This window comes from Mesoplodon densirostris, chromosome 5, assembly GCF_025265405.1.
Source record: "Mesoplodon densirostris isolate mMesDen1 chromosome 5, mMesDen1 primary haplotype, whole genome shotgun sequence".
NCBI lineage: Eukaryota > Metazoa > Chordata > Mammalia > Artiodactyla > Ziphiidae > Mesoplodon > Mesoplodon densirostris.
This window is the reverse complement of record NC_082665.1, coordinates 18,768,269-18,795,000: the sequence shown is the minus strand read 5'-3', so window position 1 is coordinate 18,795,000 and position 26,732 is coordinate 18,768,269. Positions and strand designations below refer to the sequence as shown.

General features: G+C 37.6%; 1 protein-coding gene across 1 annotated transcript in view; it reads right to left on the bottom strand.

Annotated features, from left to right (window-relative positions):
- CYYR1 (cysteine and tyrosine rich 1) overlaps positions 1–26,732 on the bottom strand; it is a 105,614-nt gene that overhangs the window by 4,580 nt on the left and 74,302 nt on the right. Inside the window, 1 exon segment of the mRNA XM_060098787.1 lies at positions 8,708–8,865. Coding sequence (XP_059954770.1) covers positions 8,708–8,865 — 158 coding nt within the window.

Genomic DNA, 26,732 nt, shown 5'->3' with positions numbered 1-26,732 from the left:
TATTTTTGCGGTGCGCGGGCCTCTCACTGTTGTGGCCTCTCTCGTTGCAGAGCACAGGCTCTGGACGCACAGGCTCAGTGGCCACGGCTCACGGGCCCAGCCGCTCCACGGCATGTGGGATCCTCCTGGACTGGGGCAAGAACCTGTGCCCCCTGCATCAGCAGGCGGACTCTCAACCACTGCGCCACCAGGGAAGCCCTATTTTTTCTAAGTTTTAAATTTTGATTAAGCCAAAGTATTGAAGTGTTGCCTCTTAATCCTCACTTTTCACATTGTTTTGTTATCTCTCCTTTAGAGTTTGTGAAATTTTAATCACTTGTTCTGTTCCAATTACCAAGGCGTATCTTTTTTTTTTTTTTACCAGAAACATCTGATTTGAATTATTATTGATTTTCAATGGTTTTACTATTTGATAGAACAGGTGAAATTTCATGACTTATTTTTTAACATTTTTTTTAAAATTTACTTTTTCAGTTGAGGTACAACTGACATAACATTGTGTAAGTTCAAGGGGTACAATGTATTGATTTGATACACTTATATATTGCAATATGATTACCACCTGTTAAATTAATTAAACAAGGAGGTTATTAGACTGAGGTGGTGTCTATGTAAGCAAACCAAAATCTAAGCTGCAAGTGCCTCAAAGATATGAAATCAAAACGCTAAGGACAACCAATCACAAACAGCCAACTAGGCTTTAAGTTAAAGGAAATCAAATAATTTCCTTTTGTTGCTTCCATGCTTCCTCTGTATAAGGCAGGGCCCCCCTAGCCACACTTTGGGTTTGGTGCTGCCCCATTTTTGCTCAAATAAACTCTTCAAGATTTTAATATGCCTCAGTTTATCTTTTAACACATCTTAGCATTAGCTGACACTTCTATCACTCATGACTTATTTTAAAAGACAACTTCTACAAATGACCCAATTTCATTTCTCTTTATGGCTGGGTAATATTCCATTGTATATATGTACCACGTCTTCTTTATCCATTCATCTGTCGATGGACATTTAGGTTGATTCCATGTCCTGGCTATTGTAAATAGTGCTGCAATGAACATTGAGGTACATGTATCTTTTGGAATTATGGTTTTCTCAGGTTATATGCCCAGTAGTGGGATTTCTGGGTCATATGATAGCTCTATTTTTAGTTATTTAAGGAAACTGATGTGGATGAGCCTAGAGTCTGTCATACAGAGTGAAGTTATGTCAGAAAGAGAAAAACAAATATCGTACACTAACGCATATATGTGGAATCTAGAAAAATGGCACAGACGAACCTATTTGCAGGGCAGGAATAGAGACGTAGATGTAGAGAACGGACATGTGGACATGGGGAGGAAGGGGAGGGTGGGATGAATTGGGAGATTAGGTTTGACATAAAAACACTGCCATGTGTAAAATAGATAGCTAGTGGGAACCTGCTGTATAGCACAGGCAGCTCAGCTCGGTGTTCCGTGATGACCTAGATGAGTGGGATGGAGGGTGGAGGAGGGAGGTCCAAGAGGGAGGGGATGTGTGTATGCATATGGCTGATTCACTTCACTGTGCAGCAGAAACTAACACAACATTGTAAAGCAATTTTACTCCAGAAAAAAAAAAAAAGGCCAACTTCTAACATTAAAACTAGGAGCAAACCTTCTCGTCACCCTCCCCCAAACCCCACTACTCACAATTCACCTGAACCCCACTCAGAGCAGAGGCCCACAGAGCTCCTGGCAGGTCCTCCACTGCCTGCCCCTCATCACACAGCACAGCCCTGCCCGTCTCTTCCTCTACAACGACCCGAGGTGCACCTCCGGAAGGGGTGACATCATTAGAACCTAACGTCCCCCTTCCTCTCAGATAACATCAGGACACGTCCTGTCACGTTTACATCCCTCTGTCAGCATGAGAAGGACAAGCTCCTAGAGCACCCTTCAGTGTAGATCTTTAGCTCTGGAAGGCTTTACATATCTAATCTAATTAATTTGCCCAACTTTCCCCACCCCCTTCACTGTGCTCAGTGGAACACAAAGTCTGTCATCAGAAAAGCCTTTTGTACCCTCACCCTCTTTTCATCCCTTTACATGTTACCCCAGCTCGGAATATAAGGAAGTTCTCCCCCTATTGTGTCTGTTTGCTCAGAGAAGTAACATCGGCTGAGAAATTATCTGCTGAGAGAGAGAAAGGCTGAGGGTTTTTTTCGAGCTTTGAGGAGAGAGAAGAATACATGAGACAGTTATCTCAGGGAGTGAAAGGGAACATTTGCTTCACCTTTCTAATTTAATTAAAATCTGGTTTCCATGAGAGGACAGCTTCCTCTGCAGCACTATTAAATCAGAGCTACCCTTTTTCTCCCACATCCTACATTTTATGGGACCAGGAGGTATGCAGGGTGTTCCCTGTGATTCAGCCATTTTTAAACAACTAATTTCCCTCTTTAAAAACCTGAGCTTGAAGTCTGTAAGTCTGTTTCTGTTTTGTAAATAAGTTTATTTGTACCATTTCTTTTTAGATTCCACATATCAGCGATATCATATGATATTTCTCTTTCTCTGACTTACTTCAATCAGTATGACAATCTCTAAGTCCATCCAAAAGAACTTATGGTTACCAGGGGGGAAGGGTGGGGGGAAGGGATAGACAGGGAGTTTGGGATTGACATGTAAACACTGCTAATTTAAAATAGATAACCAACAAGGACCTACTGTATAGCACAGGGAACTATGCTCAGAATTCTGTAACAATCTAAATGGGAAAATAATTTGAAAAATAATAGATACATGTAATGTATAACTGAATCACTTTGCTGTACACCTGAAATTAACATATTATTAATCAATTATATTCCAATATAAAATTAAGTTAAAAAACAAAAACCTGAGCTCTTTTGTAGCATATGCCATGAAATTCTGCTACTTTCTACTCCTCCTTGTTATCCATAGCTGTGGTTCTCTCTACCCCAAAATCTCACTTACTGAAGCTTTTTTTTTGTGTGTGGTACGTGGGCCTCTCACTGCTGTGGCCTCTCCCGTTGCGGAGCACAGGCTCCGGACACGCAGGCTTAGCGGCCATGGCTCATGGGCCCAGCCGCTCCATGGCATGTGGGATCTTCCCGGACTGGGGCACGAACCCGTGTACCCTGCATCGGCAGGCAGACTCTCAACCACTGTGTCACCAGGGAAGCCCTCACTTACTGAAGTTTTAGTATCAAGCCCATTACTCTTCTCTGCATCATGACTTCTGTTATCATTCTACGTGATTTCAACTTCCACTTGCTGAAATAAATTTCTAGCTCCAAGAAGGAGCCACTCTTGCCTGGGTTGCCACATCAGCAAACTGAAGCTTAGGTTACTTTCACGTCATTGAAAAGCTCCGCTTGATGAGAAACTCAGTATATCCAGTCAACTAATCCCCAAACGCCAAGCCAACTCTGGGCTCTATACTTAACTTCCTGGTTCCTTCTCACCCCAAACAAGGCTGCCTCTGTGGCCCCAGCCAATCAGATAGTTTCTATTTTTCTCTTCTTCGTTCTTTATTCTTCACCTTATAAAAGCTTCCTGCCTTCTGTCCATTTTACTGTTCTCCCCATGAAGACTTTTTGATTCATGAAGTTTGCATCACCTAAATTGTCTTCTTTAATCCGTTTTTAACACATGTAACCCTGCCTCTCAGTCCTTTGGGCCTTTTGCCTTCAAAAATCTTTTTCTCATCCTTACTGTAACCAATTATGGTACCATTTTGTAAACATAACCACCCACTTATCTTTCTAGAATATACATCCCAATACATCTTGGACCTCACCTGGATTTCTGATTTACTGATGGCATTAAAAAAATTAATTTAAACTGATGTCACCTCTTTCCTGTCTTCATGTCTTTCTTCATTCAGCTTAGATTTATGGTCCATAACAAAAATTATTCCTGTGCATCTATCATCAACTTTCTCATCACTTTCTCTCCCCATTGCTTGACAAAGTTCCAGTCCAACATTTTGGCTACCCCAGATCTGTATCTAGGAGCTTAATATGCTTAGAGCAAAATGCACAGTCATGCTGACTCATCTCACTTCAAATGCATGACCATATTCTTAAGTGTGGAGGCCCTTGGCATTGCTTGGAAATTGTGCATTAGGCATTTCACCACCCCTCCATTCTCTGAGATTACTGTTTCATGCTTTTTTCTTTCTCCTTAGCTACAAAGACCTCCTCAAGCCACTTGCAGCCTAAGACTTACTTCTTATTTCACTAAGAAAATAGATACAATCAGAAGAGACCATCCTCATATCACCAAATCCTTTGACTGCCTGAGTCTTTTCATGTTCAGTATATATACTAATATTGTTGCCCTCAATTGTGAATTCAGTGATGCAAATGGAGTTTGGATTCCTTTTTTTAAAAAAAATAAATTTATTTATTTACTTTTGGCTGTGTTGGGTCTTCATTGCTGCACACGGGGCTTTCTCTAGTTGTGGTGAGCAGGGGCTACTCTTCGTTGTGGTGTGCGTGCTTCTCATTTCAGTGGCTTCTTTTGTTGCAGAGCATGGGCTCTAGGCTCATGGGCTTCAATAGTTGTGGCATGCAACTTCAGTAGTTGTGGCTCGCGGGCTGTAGAGCACAGGCTCAGTAATTGTGGTGCACGGCCTTAATTGCTCCACTCATGTGGGATCTTCCCGGCTCAGTCCTTGAACCCGTGTCCCCTGCATTGGCAGGTGGATTCTTAACCACTGTGCCACTGGGGAAGCCCCTTGGTTTCTTAATGAAATATTTCCAAGAGATTTTAAAGAATACAAGCCAGCTATTTTATAGAATGTTCCTCATCTTGGGTTTGTCAGATAATTTCTCATGTTAAGATTCAGGCTATGAGCTTCCAGCTAGAACACTACACACATGAAATTGTACGATCTTCAAAGTAACACCCAAAGGTGCAAGATGTACGTCTGTCCCTCTTTGTTGATATTAATTTTTACTTCCTCGTCAAGATGTTGTCTGGTTTCTCCACTACGTAGTTACTATTATTCTCCTTGTAACTAATGAGAAATCTGGAAGTAGACAGGTGGAGAGTATGCAAATATCCTGTTCCTCAGCAATGTGTCCCCAAATTTAGCATCAATTGATTAATCTTGTTCTAAATTTTTCTTATAATAGTTTTAAATGATGATATTTTTACAGTTCCACAACTTCTTTCTACATGCATTTTTTGGCATATTTCTGTTATCAAGAAACTCAGATCCTTCTTCATTGTTTATCTACCTATCTGTCTATCTATCTATCTAAATTCATCATCATCATCATCATCATCATCTCTCTGTCTATTTGTCTATCTATCATCTATCAATCAATCAATCTATCATCTACCTACCTACCTACGTACCATTAGGGACTCAATAATGTACTTCATGGCATTTGATTTTTATATCTTTGCCAGGCCTTTTCTTCTGTTCTTTCTGCGTTATTTTCCTTCAGATGTGTGTCATCCAAACCCGTTTTTAAAAAAGAGTTAATATAATCACTTTCTTTTGTTTATACTGAAGTTCTGGAAAGTAGGGGAAACGTAAGACTTGACAAATAATTCTTGTTTTCACACTGATGGTTTTAAAAATAGTTGTCATTAAACAGGACACAGTTCATGACACCCAACATGACAGGAGTAAAAAACTATTTCAGATGGTCACTGTCTAACAATAGGTTAGGTGTGGCAGATTACCTGTTCTTGGTAATCTCCTCCCAGTGCAGAGTCATGTTTGCTGTAGGGTTCCCCACTGAGTGCTTTCATCAAGGGATGAGATAACCTTGATTAAATTATTTTCTACCCATTTATGTGACCTTTGGGCTGTAGGACTATTCAATAACTTGAGTGATTATTCAATTAGCACAGGGTTAATTAATTTATGTGGGTAAAATATTTTTTTATTTCCATAGATGAAAGATTTTGAAAAGCAGTCAATACTACTCTGTGTGGTTTCCTGATCCTTTCAGTACAAGCTTAATTAGGGACTTTGAGAAGGAAATGAGAAATAATCAAGCAAATCATGTTTTTGCCGACCAAGTCTTTTGCAGTGAAAATGTTTCCACCATAAAGTTTATGATGTTTTTTGTATTATTCAGTTCCCAGAACAATGCATTTACTGAAAATGCAACATGGTGCTGTGATCTGCCAGTATAAATAATGCTACTAGAATAAAGTTTTTGAAAACCTGTTTCCATGCATGAAATAGAAACCTCAGACCCCAGAAAACACAAGACAACACATTAAAATATTTTGCATTTTCTAGTCTAGTTTTATAAAAAATATTTTAAAAATTAATTTTAACTACACTTTTTGATCAAGAAAAGTGAATCTGGAGCGTTATGTACAGAGTGCTTCTCCTCATCTTCTCTCCAATTAATGTCTCTGTCAGACTCTCCTCTTCTTCTCTTGGGTTATGGATTGGCCAGGTGAAAATAGGGAGATGTGAAGAATAAAAACTAACTCCCCCTATTTTTTCCTTATACCATAGTTTTAACATTGTTAAACTAACCCTAACGATATTCTTAGTAAGTTGGAAAGATTCAAAATAGTGAATTTCTTTTGTAGTGAGTAAAAGCTATACATTCCAGGGTGGAATTGAAGGTAAAATTTCTAGGCATTGATATAATTAAATTAGATCTTGTCATCATATTCATTCATTCAGCCATGTCTGCTGAGTGCCCGTTACATGCCAGTTCCAGTCTTGTATGTTTAGGATTGGGTGGTGAATAAAATTGACAATAATCCCTGCCTCATGGAGCTAATGTTCCAGAAAGAGGGGATAGACAATAAATAATAAACTTAACCACTAGGTGAACAATGTGGTATCTTAGAAGATTAAAAGAAGCACTCTGGACAAAAAGTAGAGTAGGGAGGATTGGGGTGCTATGGGGGAGGGACACATTACAATCTTAAGTAGGGTGATCAGGGAAGGCCTCATTCAGAAAGTGACCTTTGACAGAGACTTGAATTAAGTGAGGGAGTCAGTGTTCTAGGCAAACCTAGATGGGAGTGTGCCCTGTATGTTCACAGCACAGCAAGGAAAAAGTATGAGTGGAGCCAGGTGGCAAGAGGGTGAGTAGAAGGAAGTGAGGTCAGAGAAATAAAAAAGAAGGGCCAATTCATGCACTTCCTTGCAGGCCTTGGTAAAGAATTTGTCTTTTACTTTGGATAAAATGAGAAACCACTGGCTTTAAGTCTTCCCCTGGGGGAAATGGGGAGCCACTGGAAAATTTTGAGCAGAGAAGTGATATGATTTGACATTTAATCATCTTAAATGTGTTCATTTTGCTACTGTGTTTGGAATAGACCCCTGGGAGGCACGAGTGGATGCTGGCAGAGCAGTTAGGATGTTTTCACAAGAATGAGTAGGAGAACTGATGGAGGCTCCCACCAGAGAAGGAACAGTCGGAAGTAGTCAGATACTCTTATATTTTGAAGATGGAGCTGAAAAGTGTTCCTGTTAGATTGCTTGTAGATGTCAGGGAAAGAGAGGAGTCCAAGATGATGCCAAGGTCTTTGGCCTGAGCTGCTGGGAGGCTGGAGATGCCATCAACTGAGATGGTGAATGGTGAGTGGAGGAGGCTTTGGGGGGATGTTTAGAAGTACAGCTTTAGACATGTGATATATATCAGTTAGACATCCAAGTGTAGATGTTCAACCGGCAGTGGGATCAAATGAGTCTGAAATTCAGGAGAGAGGTTTGGAAAGGAGATATATAATGTTGGAAGGCATTTAGCATATAAATGGGACTTAATACCATGAGGCCAAATGATAGAACCAAAGAAGTGAGCATTGATACAGGATAGAATAAGACACAAGAATGAGCCTAGAAGCAGTCTAACATAGAAATGTTGGAGAAGAGGGAGAATGGACAAAAGAGGACAGGGGAAATTATCATGCTTGCACTCATCTGAAATTTACTCCCTCAAGCTGAAGATGGTAGGGAAAAAGTTAAGAGAGGAGAGACCTTACTAGGGAACTGATACTCAGGGCAGACTGGATGTAGAAGCTACCTTATTCCTTTCCTATAGGGACTGAGAGAGAGGACATGAGTATGGATAGAAAATTATCTTCCTAAGGATTTGTTAAATTTAGAACTTGACTCCTTTTTATATATCAAATTATATATATACAGGTTGACTTAAAAATGCTATTGAAATCAAGGCAAAATGCAGCACTTTGTTTATGTGTTCAATATATTTATATGTGGAATGTCTAGTAAATTCTCAAGAAATACTTGTCAAATTATTAATAAATTACTTTTTTGCTGATACTTTTATGTTAAGACTGTTTTCTTTGCATAAGGGGGACACATAAAAACTTTCTTCAATACTTTTTCTCAAGACATACATACCTATTGAATCAGATGCCAGTTGATTCAGCCATGTAACTTATTCTTTCTCTATAATTATTTATCAGAACTCACTAGCAAATAGACACAGTGGGTGTGAATTGTCTCTTCCTCTTCACTGTGGTTGATTGGCAACTGTAGTCAATAAGACAACCACTGAAAATATGAATGTATTCAAATAGGAGGTAGATTTTATTATGTGGATCTAAATAATCTCCATTGAAAGTTAGAGCTTCAATCTACATTAATTTAGAAATATCCTACATACTTGGAGATTATTCCAGTGAGAGTCTTCTACCCCAGGAGTATAGCATAACTAACAAATCTGACTCTTCCTTCAGAAAGAGTAAGCAGTTTTGCTTACCAGGGTAGGAGGAGATGGCATTGATGTGGGTGGTCCTGATGACACCCACCCGCGTCCCACGGTTGTTTTTCATGCACATGCAGATACATATGGCAATTCCAGCAATGACCCCCATGATGAATACGATTCCAAATACTATGCCAGCAATTGCTGTGCCCCTATAAAGGAAAAGGGAAAGTACATTCATTGAAAAGGCTCATAAAGATTCCTCAGCCTTTCTACTATAGTTCCATGACTACATGACAAGTGCCCCTTTAAATATGTTCTTATGGATGATGTTGAAAAAGACTCATGTTTTTCAGTTCTTGAAACCATTCCATAAGTTAACAATTTCCTTTGCGGCATTTTCTCTGTTTCTCTTTCTGAAAGCCTATTCTGAAATAAACCTCTGAGCCTCCTGGATAACTTCTCTAATTTTTCCTGTCTCTGTTTTCTTGAACTACTTTCTGGGGAATTTCATTGACTTTATCTTCCAAACTTTTATTGAACTTTTAAATTTCAGCTATCATATTTTTAACTTCCACATGTTCTATCTTATCCTTTACTGCAACACCTGTTTTATAGTGTCCTTTTTTTGCTTTTATGGATGTAATTTCTTCTATTCATCTCTAACAGTAGTCATGACATATTCTTTGAAACTTTATCTGTTTTTTGTGTTTCCTCTGTCCTGTCTAGGCTCCTTCTTATTGATTGTTTACTTTAATCTGTTTCACGTTTGACATTTTCCTTAAATGTCTGGTGATCCCTGAATGTATTCCTATGTAATAAGCTGCTATTTAGCAATAGCTGGTTGGGAATTCAGTGTGCAAAGCTAGTATTGGACAGGTGAGCCCTGCAGTAGAGGATCAACTGAGGTCAGTTTGCATAGTTTTGTTTTTCTTTGTAGCTGTTCATTTTTACTCCTTAAAAGGATCCTCCAGTTTCATACTTGGGGAATATGAACTGGGCTGCCAGTTTCCTGGAGCCTGGGGTTTTATCCATAAGGGTATGGACTTTCACAAAATCCTCCTGCTTTCAACTCAGAGACTCAATCTCATTCTGCTATGACAGAGGAGGCTTTCAGGTTAAGTCTTCAGTAACAAAATCTTTGTGGTTTGGAAGCATGACTTCTAAAGCCAGACTGCCATGGTTCCAACTGTAGCTGGGTAAACTCGGGCAAGGTGCTCAATGCCCCAGTTTGCTTCTTAATGAAATAAAGGTCAGCTTGGTGCTTATCTTGACTCTCCTCCAAAATTTAATGTTACGAAATAACTGTGCTCCTAGATTCATTTGCCACATAAATAAGTTCCTGTTCTCAAGTGCTATATGAACATCTATCCTGTACTTTTCTAGGACAGGTTCATAATCTCTCATCCCAAGGCCTTGGGACTAGATGTGTCTCATAAGTCAGGAATGTTCAGATTTTGAAAAGGGGACATGCATATACTGTATATTATATGATATTCCCAGGGCCAGCATCCTGAGCATAATACATGTACATTTCTGCAGTAAAGGTAGGAATATTAACACTCGTGTATTACATAGAAGCTATTAAAAAAGCCTCAGGTTCGTTCAGGTTCAGTCTTGCCACCAATTGAGTTGTATAAAATCTTTACTTTTCAGAGTTTTTGAGGACTTCAGAATTGCAGATAAGGGACTGTGGATGTATATTTATACAATTCAGAAGAGATCTTCTCTCTCTGACTTTTCCCTACTCACTTAAAAAAAAACAGAATACCATTATGCATTCCAATAGACTCCTTTAAAATATTCCCACATGCATTTTAACTTTGTTGGTAAATTATGAAAGTAGAACGTGAGACATATTTGGATGGGCTGCTATTAGCAATTAAAGAATGACAGAGTCTAGCAGTTCAATAAATATGTCTTTTCAAGAAAAAAGATTTATCAAAGGTGATAACTTGAAATTTAAAAAACTAAAAGTAATCTGGAAACTTCTTTTTTTATTGTAATTTTCAGGTCTAAATAAGACTAAATTGGAGGACTTAATTTATGTTCCAGAAATAATCAATGGTCTAATTATTCAGGTGTAGAGTTTCCAAAGTATGTGTTATGGAAGCTATCAATTTGGGACATATTTATATTCATTAATTCCTTTTTAAATAGAGAAAAGTAAAAAATCAGTCACATTTTGTTTTCTTGTTGGCAGCTTCAGCAAAAGTGCCTGCCCTTGAGGTCAATAATGAAGTTACAACTAATGTGTTAAGTGAGGTTTTTGATTAAATCATAATTTTCATGTCCTTGATCCTTTTATACCCATTAGCAATTGTAAATTAGTTATTTAAGACATGGCAAGTATAAAATTTATAGCATTATTTAGTCTGTTATTAATTTAAAAAATAAGCAGTCACCTTCCAGTATATAAATAATTTGGTTTAGTCAGCTGTTGGAAAGAGAGAAGCTATTAAGTTGAGAAATTTGGCATCATAAAATCCTTGAAAAGATTTCTTTAGGGAATGTATTTTTTTTGAAAGAATGCATTACAAGGTTTGCATATTTTCTCTTCTCTAAATTTCTATTTTGAAATAATTATAGAGTCGGAGAGGTCCTGTGTATCCTTCACCCAGTTTCCCCCAATGATTACATCTTAGGTAATTAAAGTACAACATTAAAACCAGGAAATTGGCATTGGTATAAAGTGTATGTACAGTTCTATGTCATTTTAACACGTGCATAGATCCATGCAACCAGTTCAGCAAGCAAGGTACTATACCATCATCCCAAACTATTTCCCTGGGCTCCTCCTTTACAGTCATATCCAACCTCCACCACCATCAATAACCCCTGACACCATTCATCTGTTCTCCATTTCTATAAATTTGTCATTTCAAGAATGTTATAGAAATGGCATCACATAGTGCGTGACTTTCTGAAATGCTCTTTTTTCACTCAGCATTATGTCCTTGGAAGCCATACTGGCTTTTCTGTATAGCAATACATTCCTTTTTATTACTGTGTAGTATTCCATGTTATAGATATAACACCAGACCTGAAAATTACAATAAAAAAGGAAGTTTCCAGATTACTTTGTTTTTTTTAAATTTCAAGTTATTAACTTTGATAAATCTTTTTTCTTTGTTTAACCATTACTTCTTATAGGACATTCTGTTTACTTCCAGTTTTGGCTTTTCCATTTATAAAGCTGCGATGAAAAATCATGTACTGTTTTTTATGTGGACATAAGTATTCATTTATCTGGAATAAATGCCGAGGAGTAGGATTGCTAGGATATATAAGCATATGTTCTATTTTAAAAGAAATTGCCAAACTATTTTCCAGAGTGACTGTACTATTTTACATTCCCACCAGCAGTATAGGAGAGATCCAGTTTCTATACTTCCTTGCCAGCATTTGATATTGTCATTATTTTTTATTTTAGCTGTTTTAATTGGTGTACAGTGAGTTCTCTTTGTAATATTAATTTACATTTCCCTTACGCTAGTGAACATTTTTTCATGAGCTGTTTGCCATTTATATGTCTTCTTCAGTGAAATGTCTCATATCTTTTATTCATGTTCTAATTGAATTATTTGTGTTTTTACTGTTGAACTTTGAGAGTTCTTTGTAAATTCTAGATATGACTCCCTTATCAGATAAGTAGTTTGTAAATATTTTCTCCCAGCCTGTAGCTTGTCTTTTCATCCTCTTAACAGTCTTTTGCAAGAGTAAAAGTTTTTCATTTTAATGAAGTCCAACTTATCAATTTTTTCTTTTATGAATTGTGCTTTTGTTGTCATGTCTAAGAACTCTTCACCAACCCCTAGTTTCTGAAGGTTTTCTCCTATGTTTCCTTCTAAAGGATTTATAGTTTTATGTTTGACATTCAAATCTATCATCCATTTTGACTTAATTTTGTATATGGTGTCAGGTTTAGATCGAGTTTTATTTATTTTGCCCATTGATAGCCAACTGCTCTGGCACATTTATTGAAGGCACTATCCTCCTTTCATTGCACTGCTTTTGCACCTTTGTCAAAAATCAGTTGGCCATGCTGTCTGGGAGTATTTTTGGGTTCTGTATATTTTCTTGTTGGATAGGATGTTTTATAAATGTTGAGTAGATTCTGTTGGTTGATGATATTGTTCAGTTCTTCTATATCCTGTTGATTTTCTGTCTAGTTTTACTAATTGTTGGTGAGGGATGCTGAAGTTCCCAACTATAATTTTGGATTTGTTTGTTTCTTGTTTCAGTTCTATCAGTTTTGTTCCATATCTTTTGCAGCTTTTCTGTTCTGTCTAGGCTCTGCACTTGACCTGTTCTGATAGGCATTAGGATGAGGCTGTATTTTTTTCTTTTTCTTATAGTGTTTGGTTATAGTCAAGTTAGTTAAATTGTTACTGTCTCAAAATTTTCTGTTTTGCTGGGCTGTCTCTTTCTGGGGACTTTGACTGCAGAGATCAGGCCTTTGTTGGGGTTTTTATTGTCTGCTCCTATTGGTGATTATGGGTTACCAGCTTCTTTATCTACAAATCTGGGAGAAATGAGGCAAAAAGAAAACCCAGGGAGCTCACTGTCATGTCATGTTGTTCTTCAGCCCACGAAATTCCTAGCTGCTCTGCCTTCTTCTCTTCACCTTTCAGAATTTTCTTGTTTGGTTTATATATAATATTTAGGGTTTTAAAGTTGTACACAGAGGGAGGAATAGGGAAATGTACATCTACTCTGAAAAAATAAAATATTGCAATAAATGGTATTGTTTATAATTGTAAAGTGATTTTTTAAAGCAAAATATAAAAATATTTTTATAGAAGAGATTAAAAATGTGATGAATATCCTTAAAAACATAGTTGGGTTTTTAGGGAAAAACATTGCCTTTGATCTACATATATATATCTCCTGTGATTTTGAACATTTTCCTATACATATTAAAAGTGCTCAAAAATCTTTAATAAATACACAAATTAAGCTAACCTTACCCTTACTAAACTGTTATGAACTATCACCCACAAAATTCTTCCTCTCTAATGAAAGTATTTCCTAAAGGCATGTGTTAATTCCCTATTCAAATGAAAACTGAAAGGGCATTTTTCATGGGAGAAGAATGAAATATAACTTCTTTTTGATGTTGTTAATTCTTTCTTTTTTAACTGCTGATATTTTGGACTATAAAGCATAATTCATGTAAATGTATATGCAAAGAGAAATTTCTATTTTCAGGAGGCTACTGCAACACCTTTTATGAATTCTACAATTTCACAAGTAATTATCTTTTTGTGCCTTTAATAATTTTATGTGAGCTCAGTTCTAAACAAAATCGTTTAGTTTTTTGGTTACATACAAGAATCACCAGACCAAAAATCCAAGGTTATATAAACAAATTATTCTTTTAAACTATCCATTATAATTATTTATTATAGTGAATGACTTTTTTGGGTCAATTTTTAGTCCAAGGATAGGCAATCTATGGCCATGGGCCAAATGGGGTCCACAAGTTGTTTCAGTAAATAAGATTTAATCGGAACAAAGCCAAACACATTTGTTTACCTGTTGTTTGACTGCTTTGGTGCTATAATGTCAAAGATGAGTAGTTGTGACAGAGACCACATGGTCACAAAGCCTAAAATATTTACCATCTTGCTCTTTGTAGAAAAAGTACTGAACTCTGATTTATTTCACTTGTGAATAAATTAATGCTGCCTTTCCCTAGATGACGTTTTCTAAAACATTATGTCAGTAATGATATTGTAACAAAGCAAGTGGTAGCACAGGCCAGACAATTTGTACTGAAAAATCTAACATTTAATGGTATTTGGAAGCTCTTTTAATTCCATTAATCAGAAACTCACAAGAGTTGCAAGGTCTGAATATTCTTTCTGATTACCACTACTAATATTGTTTACTCTAGTACATTTCTGATGCTATTTCAATACAAAAATTACTCATGTTTTGTGGTATAATGAAAATAAATATTTAGTCTTTGCACCAAGATCCTGGCACAAAGCTTTTAAAACTCTGAAGTGATTAAAGTGTCTTTTGTATGCTAATGAGATGACTGGTGGTTGGGGGCCCCTAGATAACTTTGACAGGGGGACTGGTCTCCAGAAAGACCAAAGCATAATTAGAGGGTTGGAACTTTCAGTCCCACTTCTGACCTCCAGAAATGGGGGCAGGGCTTGAGGCTGAGTTAATCACCAATGGGCAGTGATTTAATCAATCATGCCTACACAATGATACCGCCATAAAAACCCCTACATGATGGGGTTCAGAGAACTTCCAGGTTGATGGACACATCATGGTGCCAGGAGAGTGGAGCATAGAGAGGGCATAGCAGGTCTGAAAGCTCTATGCCCCTCCCCACATACATTGCCCTATGTATCACTTCCACTTGACTGTTCCTGAGTTGTATCCTTTATAATCAACTGGTAATAGTAAGTAAAGCATTCTTCTGAGTCCTATGAGTTGTTCTAACAATTAGTCAAACCTGAAGGAAGGGGTTGGGGGGGAATCCCTGACTTTGTAGTCAAGTTGCATGGACGTGTGTATAACCTGGAGACTCAGTACTTGTGACTGACATCCTAAATAAGGGCAGGCTTATGGGACCGAGCTGTTACACCTGTGGAGTCTGACACTCACTCCAGGTAGTGTGCGTCAGAATTAAATTGAACTGTAGGACACCCAGCTGATATGAGAATTGGTTGGTGTCAAGAGGAAAGACACCCCACAGGCTTTCTTCTCTGTTCTCCAAAAATCTTTGTGGATACATCTAAGTATCAGTGTGTATTGTTTAGCTCCATGGATGGTCTTTGACCATTTGCAGATAATAAAAAATTTAGAACAAAATTATGGATTGAAATGTGTACCAAAATGAGACTTTATAATCAAGATATTAAATATACTTGTAGTGGCTTTAATATACTATGAAACTGGGATTTATAACAAGGCTCAGAGACAATATTTTTCATTCCATAAATAGCTTTTCATAAGTAAAAATGATTCTGATAATGTTGCAATTGTTACAATAATATTTACAACACATTTTAACCTTGGTACTGCTATACAGCAACTTAAAAATACAGATACCTTGACATGGTTTTACTATTAATTGATGTTTAAGGTAAAGAGTAAATATGCAAAGAATGCCATTAGATTATTTCTCTTCTTTCTCTGACATGACCAATTTACAAATGCATTTTATACAAAGGACTTATGAATATTCTATGCAATAATTTAATAATATGTATTTATTAAATAGTCCACAGAGATATTTGATGCCTACATAAGATGCAGGCAGAATTATAGAATATTTCCATTAGGAGAAACTTTTCAAATGAACATAAGAGTTTTTAAGAAGTACATTAAGGGCCTCCCTGGTGGCGCAAGTGGTTGAGAGTCCGCCTGCCGATGCAGGGGATACGGGTTCGTGCCCCGGTCTGGGAGGATCCCATATGCCGCGGAGCGGCTGGGCCCGTGAGCCATGGCCGCTGAGCCTGCACGTCCGGAGCCTGCGCGTCCGGAGCCTGTGCTCCGCAACGGGGGAGGCCACAGCAGTGAGAGGCCCGCATACCACAAAAAAAAAAAAAAAAAAAAAAGAAGTACATTAAGGGAGAAAACTTTTAGAAGAGAGTTTTCGGGAATAACTGCCTACAATTTCAAAAGAATAAACTTAAAATGAGTTCATTTACTATTAGAATGAAAAATAAGTCATAAATGCAGCAAAAGCATTTTATCTTTCTATTAAAGAGGAAATATTAAATAATCCTGTATATTTATAATAATCCATAAGTGATTAATTAAAGCAGTGAAAAAATATCATTTCAACTGTATGGCTGAAAGGAAAAAGCACACATAAGAAAAATAAAACTTGGCAAAATTCTTCTTCAGACTCTTTCAGTAGCTCAATAATTGTTCTTTCAGCCAGTGCATTAAAATATGTAATACAATATTTTCATGCTCAAAATCTTCAAAACCCATATTTTATTCTACACCTATTCACAATTTATAAAGTCTATAACTTTAGCAAAACTCTTACTGGCTTAATTCAAAAATGATGCATTTTCCTCGTTGTTGCTTTAATAAATCAATACAGAAGAGTAAGAATAGAAAAACAAGCTCAATGGAGTATGGTTTTCAATATGGAGAGTATTTAGTTCCGTCACTTTAATGAATAATAGTAGGTCCCCAGAACTAAATATATCTATATCTGTATCTATATCTGAATCTGTATCTATCTCTACCTATTTATCTATATATACATTTATATATATATCAAATACCATGACTATAATTTCAAGTGGTTAAATTATTGCTAAATGTTGTTACAAATCCACGTGTTAAATGCTTATGAAGAGTAGAAACATCAATCCATGTGATTTTCCCAATAAGTCTATATTACTTACAAAAAAAAACCCCTGTAAAATTCAGATATGTTAAAGATGTTTATTTTGCCTTTTTTGTTTTCATTTTAGTCCTTCTCTCTAATAACATCATTCAACATATCTTCCTACTTGGGGCTTTATAGGTAACTTTTCTGTAGTCCTCAGAATAATAAAATTAGAAACTAATGTTTCTCTAAATGTTTAAATTTACGTCATTTACCGACTCAGTCCCTGTGGTAGACAGTTGTCTACCTCAGTATCTATTCTCTACATTTTCCTTGATAAAAGAACTCTTGATGGTTAACTGGGTACATAGCTACTTGAAATAAATACTATTTTTTTCTAGATACCCTTAAACCTAGCAGTAAAGTTCTGGAAAATAAGTTGTAAATAAAATGTTTTGTGTTATCGCTCAAGAAACCTCCTTGAACGATGGCTGGGATGAATTTTTTGTCCCTTCCTCCTTATCTTATCCTCCATCCTGCTTTCTGAAATGTGGGTGTGGTGGCTGAGCTCTCGTGTCCATGTAGGACCATGAGCATAGTCCACTTAGAGATGCAGGAGGTATGAATTTGATGGAGTATGCATCCCTAACAGCTACATGGAGATGCTATATCACTCCCAAGTTGCCTATCTCTAGGTTTCCTTTACATGAGACAGAAACACACTGTTTTTTTAAAAAAATTATTAAAACCTCTATTATTTTAGTTTAAGTGTGTGTGTGAGAGAGAGCTACACTGCTTGACCTAATCTTACCTAATACAACTTCTTTGCTACAATAAGCACACTGGGTAAACAAAAAGAAATATTTCACGTAGAAATAGTTCTAAGGAGCACACAGGTACTCTAAGATCCCTGGAAAAAGTTCCAAAAAAGCATACCAGGGGGCTTCCCTGGTGGCACAGTGGTTGGGAGTCCACCTGCCGATGCAGGGGACACGGGTTCGTGCCCCGGTCCGGGAGGATCCCACATGTCGCAGAATGGCTGGGCCTGGGAGCCATGGCCACTGAGCCTGCGCGTCCAGAGCCTGTGCTCTGCAACGGGAGAGGCCACAACAGTGAGAGGCTTGCGTATCGCAAAAAAAAAAAAAAAAGAAAAAAAAGAAAAAAAAAGCATATCAGAACCAAGAAATCATGAGACTGCATTCAACTTCTATTAAATTGAGATCACTTATCGTCCATCTTAGGTAGAGTTAAACTTGTATGATTCAATGAAAGACCTTCAAAAACTCCCTGCGTTGCCTAGATGTCAAAGAGGTATACAAAATTAGAATAAAAAATGGTCTTGAATGTGCTGTGAACGCTAGGGTGACCTGCACGATAACGCTTTATCACTGGAGTGCGATAGTAAATGATTTGATTGATGAAAAAAGCAAGAATAACTCAAGCCAAAGAGTATCCTTTGAGAATTGGTTGGTTTGCCCTTATCTCCACTGATCAAATTTTCTGAATAAGTTATGTTAGATTCGTAAAGTGAGTTCAATGAAGATCAAATGCATATAATATGCATTCCTATGTTAGATTCATAAAGTGATTTCATTGAAGATCAAGTGCATATAATAAAGTAATATTAATATTAATAATATCAATTAAATGTTTTTCCATATATATATGATCATATGTGAACATAGTTAACTGTAATTTAGAAAAACAGGAATCTGAGTGAAGATTCCCTGAGCTATATTACTTGACATATTCTGTATACTGTGTGCATTCCAAATGTCATGATCTGATTAGCTGTCAGTATAGCCTTGAGATAGCACAGCATAAAATAGTGTAAGTCAAAATTTAAATTCAGTCATTCATAGTTACAGAAGTTTCCAGAACCGTTTTGTACTATATTCACAAATGTGATTCATTTCATTGTTTATTTAACATTTGGAAAAGTAGTATTGACCCACACTTACATTGGTTTAATTTTCCAGTCATGGCCTTGAGATGTTTGATTTATTCCTCAGTCATTATGCCTGTAATTTTAAACAGCTATTGCTAGATAATTAACAGTCATCACTTTATTCATGAAACATATATCGGCTATCTACCATGTGCTAGGCACTATTCTGGGTGCTGGGATGCAAAGTTGAATGATACGTGGTAACTGTCTTCAAGGATTTTAGAGGCATGTATGAGATACTAAACAAAAAGAGAGATTTTGAAAGGCCACTATCTCCAGGCATAGAAGACTAAGTCAATAAAATAATTTAAAAATTTGATCATACTCAGCAAAAGAGAACTTTTTTAAAAATGAATGTAATAAACTCAAGAGAATAGTAGTGATTTCTTAATACTTCTTACTTGCATATAATAGTTTTTTGACCCAGAGGATGCTTTTGTGAAATAGAATTCAACCCACTTGTTTTCCCACTTGTTTTGCAGGTGAAAAAATCAAATCCATGAGAGGCTAAAATAACGATCTTCTAGTTAGTTTCGTGGTAAAGAATAGAGCTCAGCGGTCCTAATTTTCACCTCAGAGCTGTTTATATGGCAGTGGACTGCCTTGCTCATATTCTTTCATCCACTCACCAAACATTTATAGAGTCTATCTGCTGTGCCAGATACTCTAGTGAGCACTAGACATATAAAGATGAAAAAAATCTCCTTAGGAAGCAGAGAAGAGGAGAGAAAGGATTCCTGGAATGTTTGGGAAATTGAAACCTTGAGACATGATGACTGATTGAATTGGGTAGTAAATGAGAGGCAAGAGGGTGAAATATCTTCCATGTGGATGACTGCCCCTTGCTGTACCATATACAGTCCATAAAAATGTCTTGAGGGCTTCCCTGGTGGCGCAGTGGTTGAGAGTCTGCCTGCTGATGCAGGGGACGCGGGTTCATGCCCTGGTCCGGGAAGATCCCACATGCCGCGGAGTGGCTGGGCCAGTGAGCCATGGCCGCTGAGCCTGCGTGTCTGGAGCCTGTGCTCCACAACAGGAGAGGCCACAGCAGTGAGAGGCCCGTGTACCGCAAAAAAAAAAAAAAAAAAAAAAAAAAAAGTCTTGAAATGAAGAATAAATGAGACAGGGAATCATAAACTAGATTTAAGTAGATACAGGCAAAAGGCAAGCCACACAGGTTTCCTTGCCTTCTGCCTTCTGAACCTAAAAAATTCCCAATTACTTCTAGACTTATGTTTATAATGCTTTGGCACAGTTCACCCTTTGAAGTGACCTTTGCTGAAACTTCACACTGAGCTAATTACCTTAACTTGCTTATGATGTTTACTTTAGACAGGACTTTCTTCTTTTTCTTCCTGTATCTTTTTATCATATTTTAAGTAGAAAAGAATCACAAACCCGTTTTATTTTTAACACTAACTCTAAAGATATCTATTAAAAATCTATTTGTTGAGATTTAAGTCCTGAGCATGTAAGATTTAAGAGATTGAATCTGATTATGAAAATCAGAACCCTCAGAATAATCTGATTTCCTTTCCATTGACACCAGCATGGAGAGTTTCAAATAAATATGGAGGCTTATATAATTATTGATCTGGCAGAACAGCAACTACCTTTTAGGCCTAGACTTTGAAAATTTAATAAGATTCCCATAGGACTGGGGTGGAGGTTGTAAACCTTTCCAGGTTAACTGCTGAAACAGGTAACTGACCTTGATGATGTAATGGACCCCTGGCAGTGAGACCATGGGCCATCAAATACAGTATTTTCACATGTGGCTCTGTCAACTGCTAGACTATACATTACAAGGTAGCCAGCCCACTTAGACAACTGTGGTCCTCTTCCTGGACCCTAGCAAGTCCCCATCCTCTGCCGAGACAAACCTGCAACTGATCACCATCTGCAGGAAGGTCTCCATTCTAGTTCTGCCAATGATTTGCTCAGATCTAACATTTATTATCTGCACACAACCCTCTCAGGCTGGAGCTGCCCAGACCCAAGGGAGGCTGCCTGATCTCACCTCTCTGAAAGTCTTGTTCACAACCTCACCTGCACCAGCCTAATGTGGTTGATCAGAACTGTCACACTTTGGCTGCCTCAGAGAATCTAGCCTCATACTCAATTTAATGGTTCTTAAAGTCATTAACAAGCAATACATCCTCATCACAGCTAATCAGATCATGACATTTGGAATCCACCCAGTATACAGAGTATGTCAAGTAATATAGTTCAGGGAATCTTCACTCAGATTCTTGTTTTCCTAAATTAAACTTAAATATGTTCATATATGATGATATATATCTGGAAAAAAGCATTTAATTGCTACTATTAATATTACTATTATTATATGCATTTGATCTTCATTGAACTCATTTTACGAATCTAACATAGGAATTGGGCATTTGTTCAGAAAATTTGATCAGTGGAGATAAGTGCAAACCAACCAGTTCTCAAAGGGTACTTTTTGGATTGAGTTATTCTTGCTTTCTTCATCAAATAGCTACAAACAGTTTCTGAGTTTTATGCCGTATAATTATCCATGAGAGGAAAACTGATTTCAATCATGTCTCATTACAGTAGATTCAATCCCAGAGAAGGAATGTGAATGGCTCAGGTGGAGTTGGGGATCCTCCTATAGAACAGTCCACTTGGCCAAGGCCAAGAATACCACGATTAGCCCAGCTTGGGTCAAATGCCTGTCCCCAGACCTGCTCTATGTAACCAATGCAGAAACACGTGGGGGAAATAGAGGTGGTCGATTCAGGAGCAGAGGCAAGAATTCGGCAAACAATGACACAGTCATTCACACACAAGATAACTTTGTATAGTTGACATTAGGATTCCAAGCCCAAGTCTGAGTTTATGGCTGGAAGCTAGGATTATAAAGAGTGAAGAAAACCATAATTCAAAAAGAGTCATGTACCACAATGTTCATTGCAGCTCTATTTACAATAGCCAGGACATGGAAGCAACCTAAGTGTCCATCGACAGATGAATGGATAAAGAAGATGTGGCACATATATACAATGGAATATTACTCAGCCATAAAAAGAAATGAAATTGAGTTATTTGTAGTGAGGTGGATGGACCTAGAGCCTGTCATAAAGAGTGAAGTGAGTCAGAAAGAGAAAACCAAATACTGTATGCTAACACATATATAAGGAATCTAAAAAAAAAAAAAAAAAAAAGGTTCTGAGGAACCTAGGGGCAGGACAGGAATAAAGATGCAGATGTAGAGAATGGACTTGAGGACACGGGGAGGGGGAAGGGTAAGCTGGGACGAAGTGAGAGAGCGGCATGGACTTATATACACTACCAAATGTAAAATAGATAGTTAGTGGGAAGCAGCCACATAGCATAGGGACATCAGCTCGGTGCTTTGTGTCCACCTAGAGGGGTGGGATAAGGAGTGTGGGAGGGAGATGCAAGAGGGAGGAGATATGGGGATATATGCATATGTATAGCTGATTCACTTTGTTATACAGCAGAAACTAACACTCCATTGTAAAGAAATTATAATCCAATAAAGATGTTAAAATAAAAAGAATGAAGGACAGATAGAGACAAATCTCAGTTCTGTTCATCCTTCACCTAAATATATACGTGGTTCCAGAAAGTCAGAAAAGTAACTTTAGACAAATACAGAGGTTTGGAGCCATAAGGATTTCTAGTGACCATGTTTTGAAAGACCTTATTTCAAGAATCTTAAATTATATAACACTAAACATATTTGAGTATTTCCTAGATATATGTTAGCGTTTCAAGGAAGACAGAGCCTGGGGAAGACACATTCGCACATATGAAAATAATTATAATGCACAGCATTGATTGCAAACAGGGGAAGTATGGAGTAGGTTCTATGACAGCCGAGGATAGCAAATGTGCGAGTGTGTGTGTGAGTAGAGATGGGTGTGTGTGAGAATGTATATCACTGAAAGAAAGTGCAGGTGTATGTGCATGTTTGGGGGGTGCTTGAGGATGGATGGATTCCTGAAGGAGGTAACCTCTTCTGAATCTTAAAGGAAGATGAGGAATTAATCCATGGAGGTTGAGGGGATTAGAGCAGAAACACATTTAAGATCAAAGGAACAAGGTATAAATGCCATAGGAATGTAAGATACTGTGACATGTTTAAGGGACCATGAAAAATTGAGAGTTACTGAAATAGAAAAGATGCAGATGAGGCTGGAGAAAAAGCAGGGGTTTGGGGGGCAATTAGGAGGGTCTTCAATAACACTGTAAAGAACTTGACCTTTTTGTTGGAGTTAATGGAAAAAATAAGGGAAAACCTGCAAGCATGGATCAATCTAAGAGTAATGTGAAGAGTGGATTTAATGGGTATCAGGCTGTACCCAAGTGGTCCTATTGAAAGACCATTGTAATTATCTGGGCAAACCATGGTGAAAGACTGAACCTGACAATGAAAGTGGTGCAGGGAAGAAGGTGGGAAGGAGGGAGTTCAAAAACTCAGAACATATAACATGGAAGGTAAAGTTAGCTGTGCCTTCATGTCATCAAATTCAAACTCCTAAAAGATTATTAAAACTCTGTGCTATCTGCAGGCATGCAAAGCTCTTGGACACTCCCAGCACTTAAAAGTCACTAAGTCTGGAGGCATCTTTTCCATTACTGAATATTTCTCTGTAACTGTGGGACACTTCAGTAGATGTAGTTCACCAGATCTCTTATCTCTCTCAAAGAAGGGACCTCTGCAGAGGGAAAGCTCTGACCTTTCATAGAAATAAGGCAAGTGTCAGGCCCAGAAGGTGTCAGAGGGCAGGAGATAAACGTTGCTTACCCTTGTCTACTGGTTTGATTTCAACCAGTGTGTTTTCCAAAGATGAGTATGTTTATAAAAAGCATATGTCCTCTTTAATATTGCATTACATAAACTTTTAGCATAATGAGCATGCATAGATAGGAGGTTTGTTTTATTTGTATAATCAGTGAACTCTTAATTGCCCTTCTCTGAAATGCATGTCCTTAAACATCTGTAAAACATAAATTAAAAATAATAGTCTTTGAGTTATTCTTAGATTGCTTCATGCAGTCTGATCTTCCGATCCAAGTGCAGTTAGAATCTTAATTGGATCAGATGATGCCCGATGTCCCCTCCAGCTCCCCAGTACCACAACTAATTAGCAGAAATTCCACTTTAATAATACAGCTGCTGCAGTTCAAGAAAGGAAAGCAAAGCAGAGGTGGAAATCTCAACCTAATGAACACTGAAGAAAGATTAGAAGCAAGTTAAAATTCAGTGTGATAATTAATTACAGTCCAAGAAAATGAATATTGGCTAACTGTAATTTAAGCTATATTTACTCATGCAAGTGTCTTCTGCAACATCACCTCCAATTCTGAGATAGAAAGAGAATACCTCTTCCCAATAATTCTTATCTCATTTATTGTCAGTATAAGCAACAATCTCAAGTCTGTGGAGATGTAAAAATAATCAAGGTAGTATTCAGTATTTTAAGTGAGTAATTATAACTGCATGCACTCATGCATATTATCAAGCCAACTCTTTATTAATTATTTCTACTTTGGAAAGTCATAGTTTTGTCTCAAAGATCTTGGCAAAAATAGCTATACCATGACACAACAGTTGGTGTGGAAGATATTTTACATGATTTTTTTAAATAAAGAGAATAAAAGAATACAAAATCAGATGGATTCTTGCAATTTTAGGAGCAGCTATTATAATGTGCTTGAATGTTTCACTGTATTCTTTGAAATTCCAATGGGCCAGGGAACTATTCACTCTTATAGCCATGCAACATACAGGGAGGGAATTATGCCTGGTTTGAACCACTAGAGTGGTATTACATCAGTATTGTCTCTTTTTAGGCAAACTTCATCCTGTTGCATCTAATAGTACAGTTAAAATTTAGGAGGAGTGGCCCAAAAAATGACAGTTCTCTTACTGGAGAGAAGATAACCAGCCAACATAAGCTGTGTGGTCTGGTGGGATGAGGTAAACAATAGTTATTTAAGTAACTTATATGACCTGTGTGGATGGGCAGAATAGCAAATTACAGTGTGGGTCATCACCATAAAGTCAAGATTCTTCTGACCAAATTACTGTAGAGTGGGCAGAGAGGTGGATCCAACAAGCAGAAACACAGAAACAGAGAATTAAGGGGGTCATAATCTTTAGTTCCACAGGTCCATCTAAGGCAGGTGAGTGCTGGCAGCAACGTTGCTGTGGAGACAGTAAGAGCTACCTGCTCCTCTACATTTCCCAGCTGTCCATGCATCTTGGCAGAGAGGGGCTGTGTGACTAATTTTCCCCAACAGAATACTGAAGGAAGAGATGTGTCACTTCCTGTCAAGATCGGTTAAGAGGTGGTGTTCCTTCCTCACCTGCTTTCACTACCCCAGGCTGGGTGGCTGGAAGCAAAGGATTCTGGGATGGTGAGTCCACAATATGGAAGGAGACAGAGTGCCTGAGCCATGGCGTCAGGGAGAGCCACACAGGTGAGCTGCTGATGTGATCAAAAAATAATATGGCGTTGGGTTGAGCCACTGAGATTTCAGGGTTTATCTGTTTCTGCAGCATAGCCTAGCTATCCTGACTAAGGCATCGGTGTTGTGACTCAGAGCACAGGATGTGGATTCAGCATACCAATGTATAAATTTGTTTCCACCACTGACGACCTCTGTGACCTGACGTCTCTGAGGTTCAGTTTTGGGCACAAGAATTTCGTTATCAGGATGAGATATCATAAGTGGTTTCAACTCAGGCAACAAAATATAAGTCCCATGGTGGGCCCTGGAAATACTGCCTCCTAAAACAGATGAAACTTGTAAGGAATCAGGTGTGGTTCTCAGGCTTCTCGAGTGACAGAACTGAATGGACCCCACAAGGCACCTGATGTGGTAAAGAATATGAGAGCTAATCCCATGTTGCTCAGAGTGAAGGCTGGTCCCCAACTCTGGCTTCATGTTAGATTGAAATTAAGTCACACAACAATATTAACACCTGTAAACCAAATCAATGAAATTAGAATCTCTGGGGATGAGATCCAGATATTATATTTTTTATGTTACCCTGGTTGTGCTACTATAGAGCCAGGAATCAATGAGTTGGAGTAACAAAGAGACCTAAACCTGCCTAAAAGCTTTCTGTCTCTGTTGAAATTGGTTCAGGAGGGGAAGGATAGAACTCAGGGGCAAGAAACACCAAGTGGACTCAGATATGTGAAATTGGCAAAAGAAGTGATTTTAGCAACAATTTCTCAACAAAAAAGAGATAGTGATTTAAGTCAAAACATTTCCATCTACAGAACTTACACAGAATAAATATCATTATGAATATTACTGTTATTTTATTTTCAGTCCTCATTCCATATCATATTCTCAGTCTACTAAATGCACTTAACACAAGGGAAGAAATCATGGGTGTACACATGAATATTCAGCATAGAAAAATATTTCTGATTGGTAATATATAAAACTAGTAAAATATTAACAAAATTTTATAGAAATAAAGAAACTGAACAATTGATATATGTTTGATTCTGTGAAAATAGGCAGATCAGTGCTTCCCAAATGGGGAGAAAATTTAGTTCAGCAACCTAGAAATTGCCAGTTGGTTCAGACCTCTTATTTATCCAATGCCCTGTTCTATTGCTGAGCTACCCCACATTCAGCAAGAAAGATTAATTTCCTATCAGATGTAAGTGAATCTTAATGGCAATGTGTACCTTAATTTCCTTTAGTCATTTATAACTGTTCCTCAAATTTCTCCTGTTTTTGGACCACTAAGGTCCAGTGGAATGGCAAACTTGAAAATATCTACTAGTAATGAAAGACAT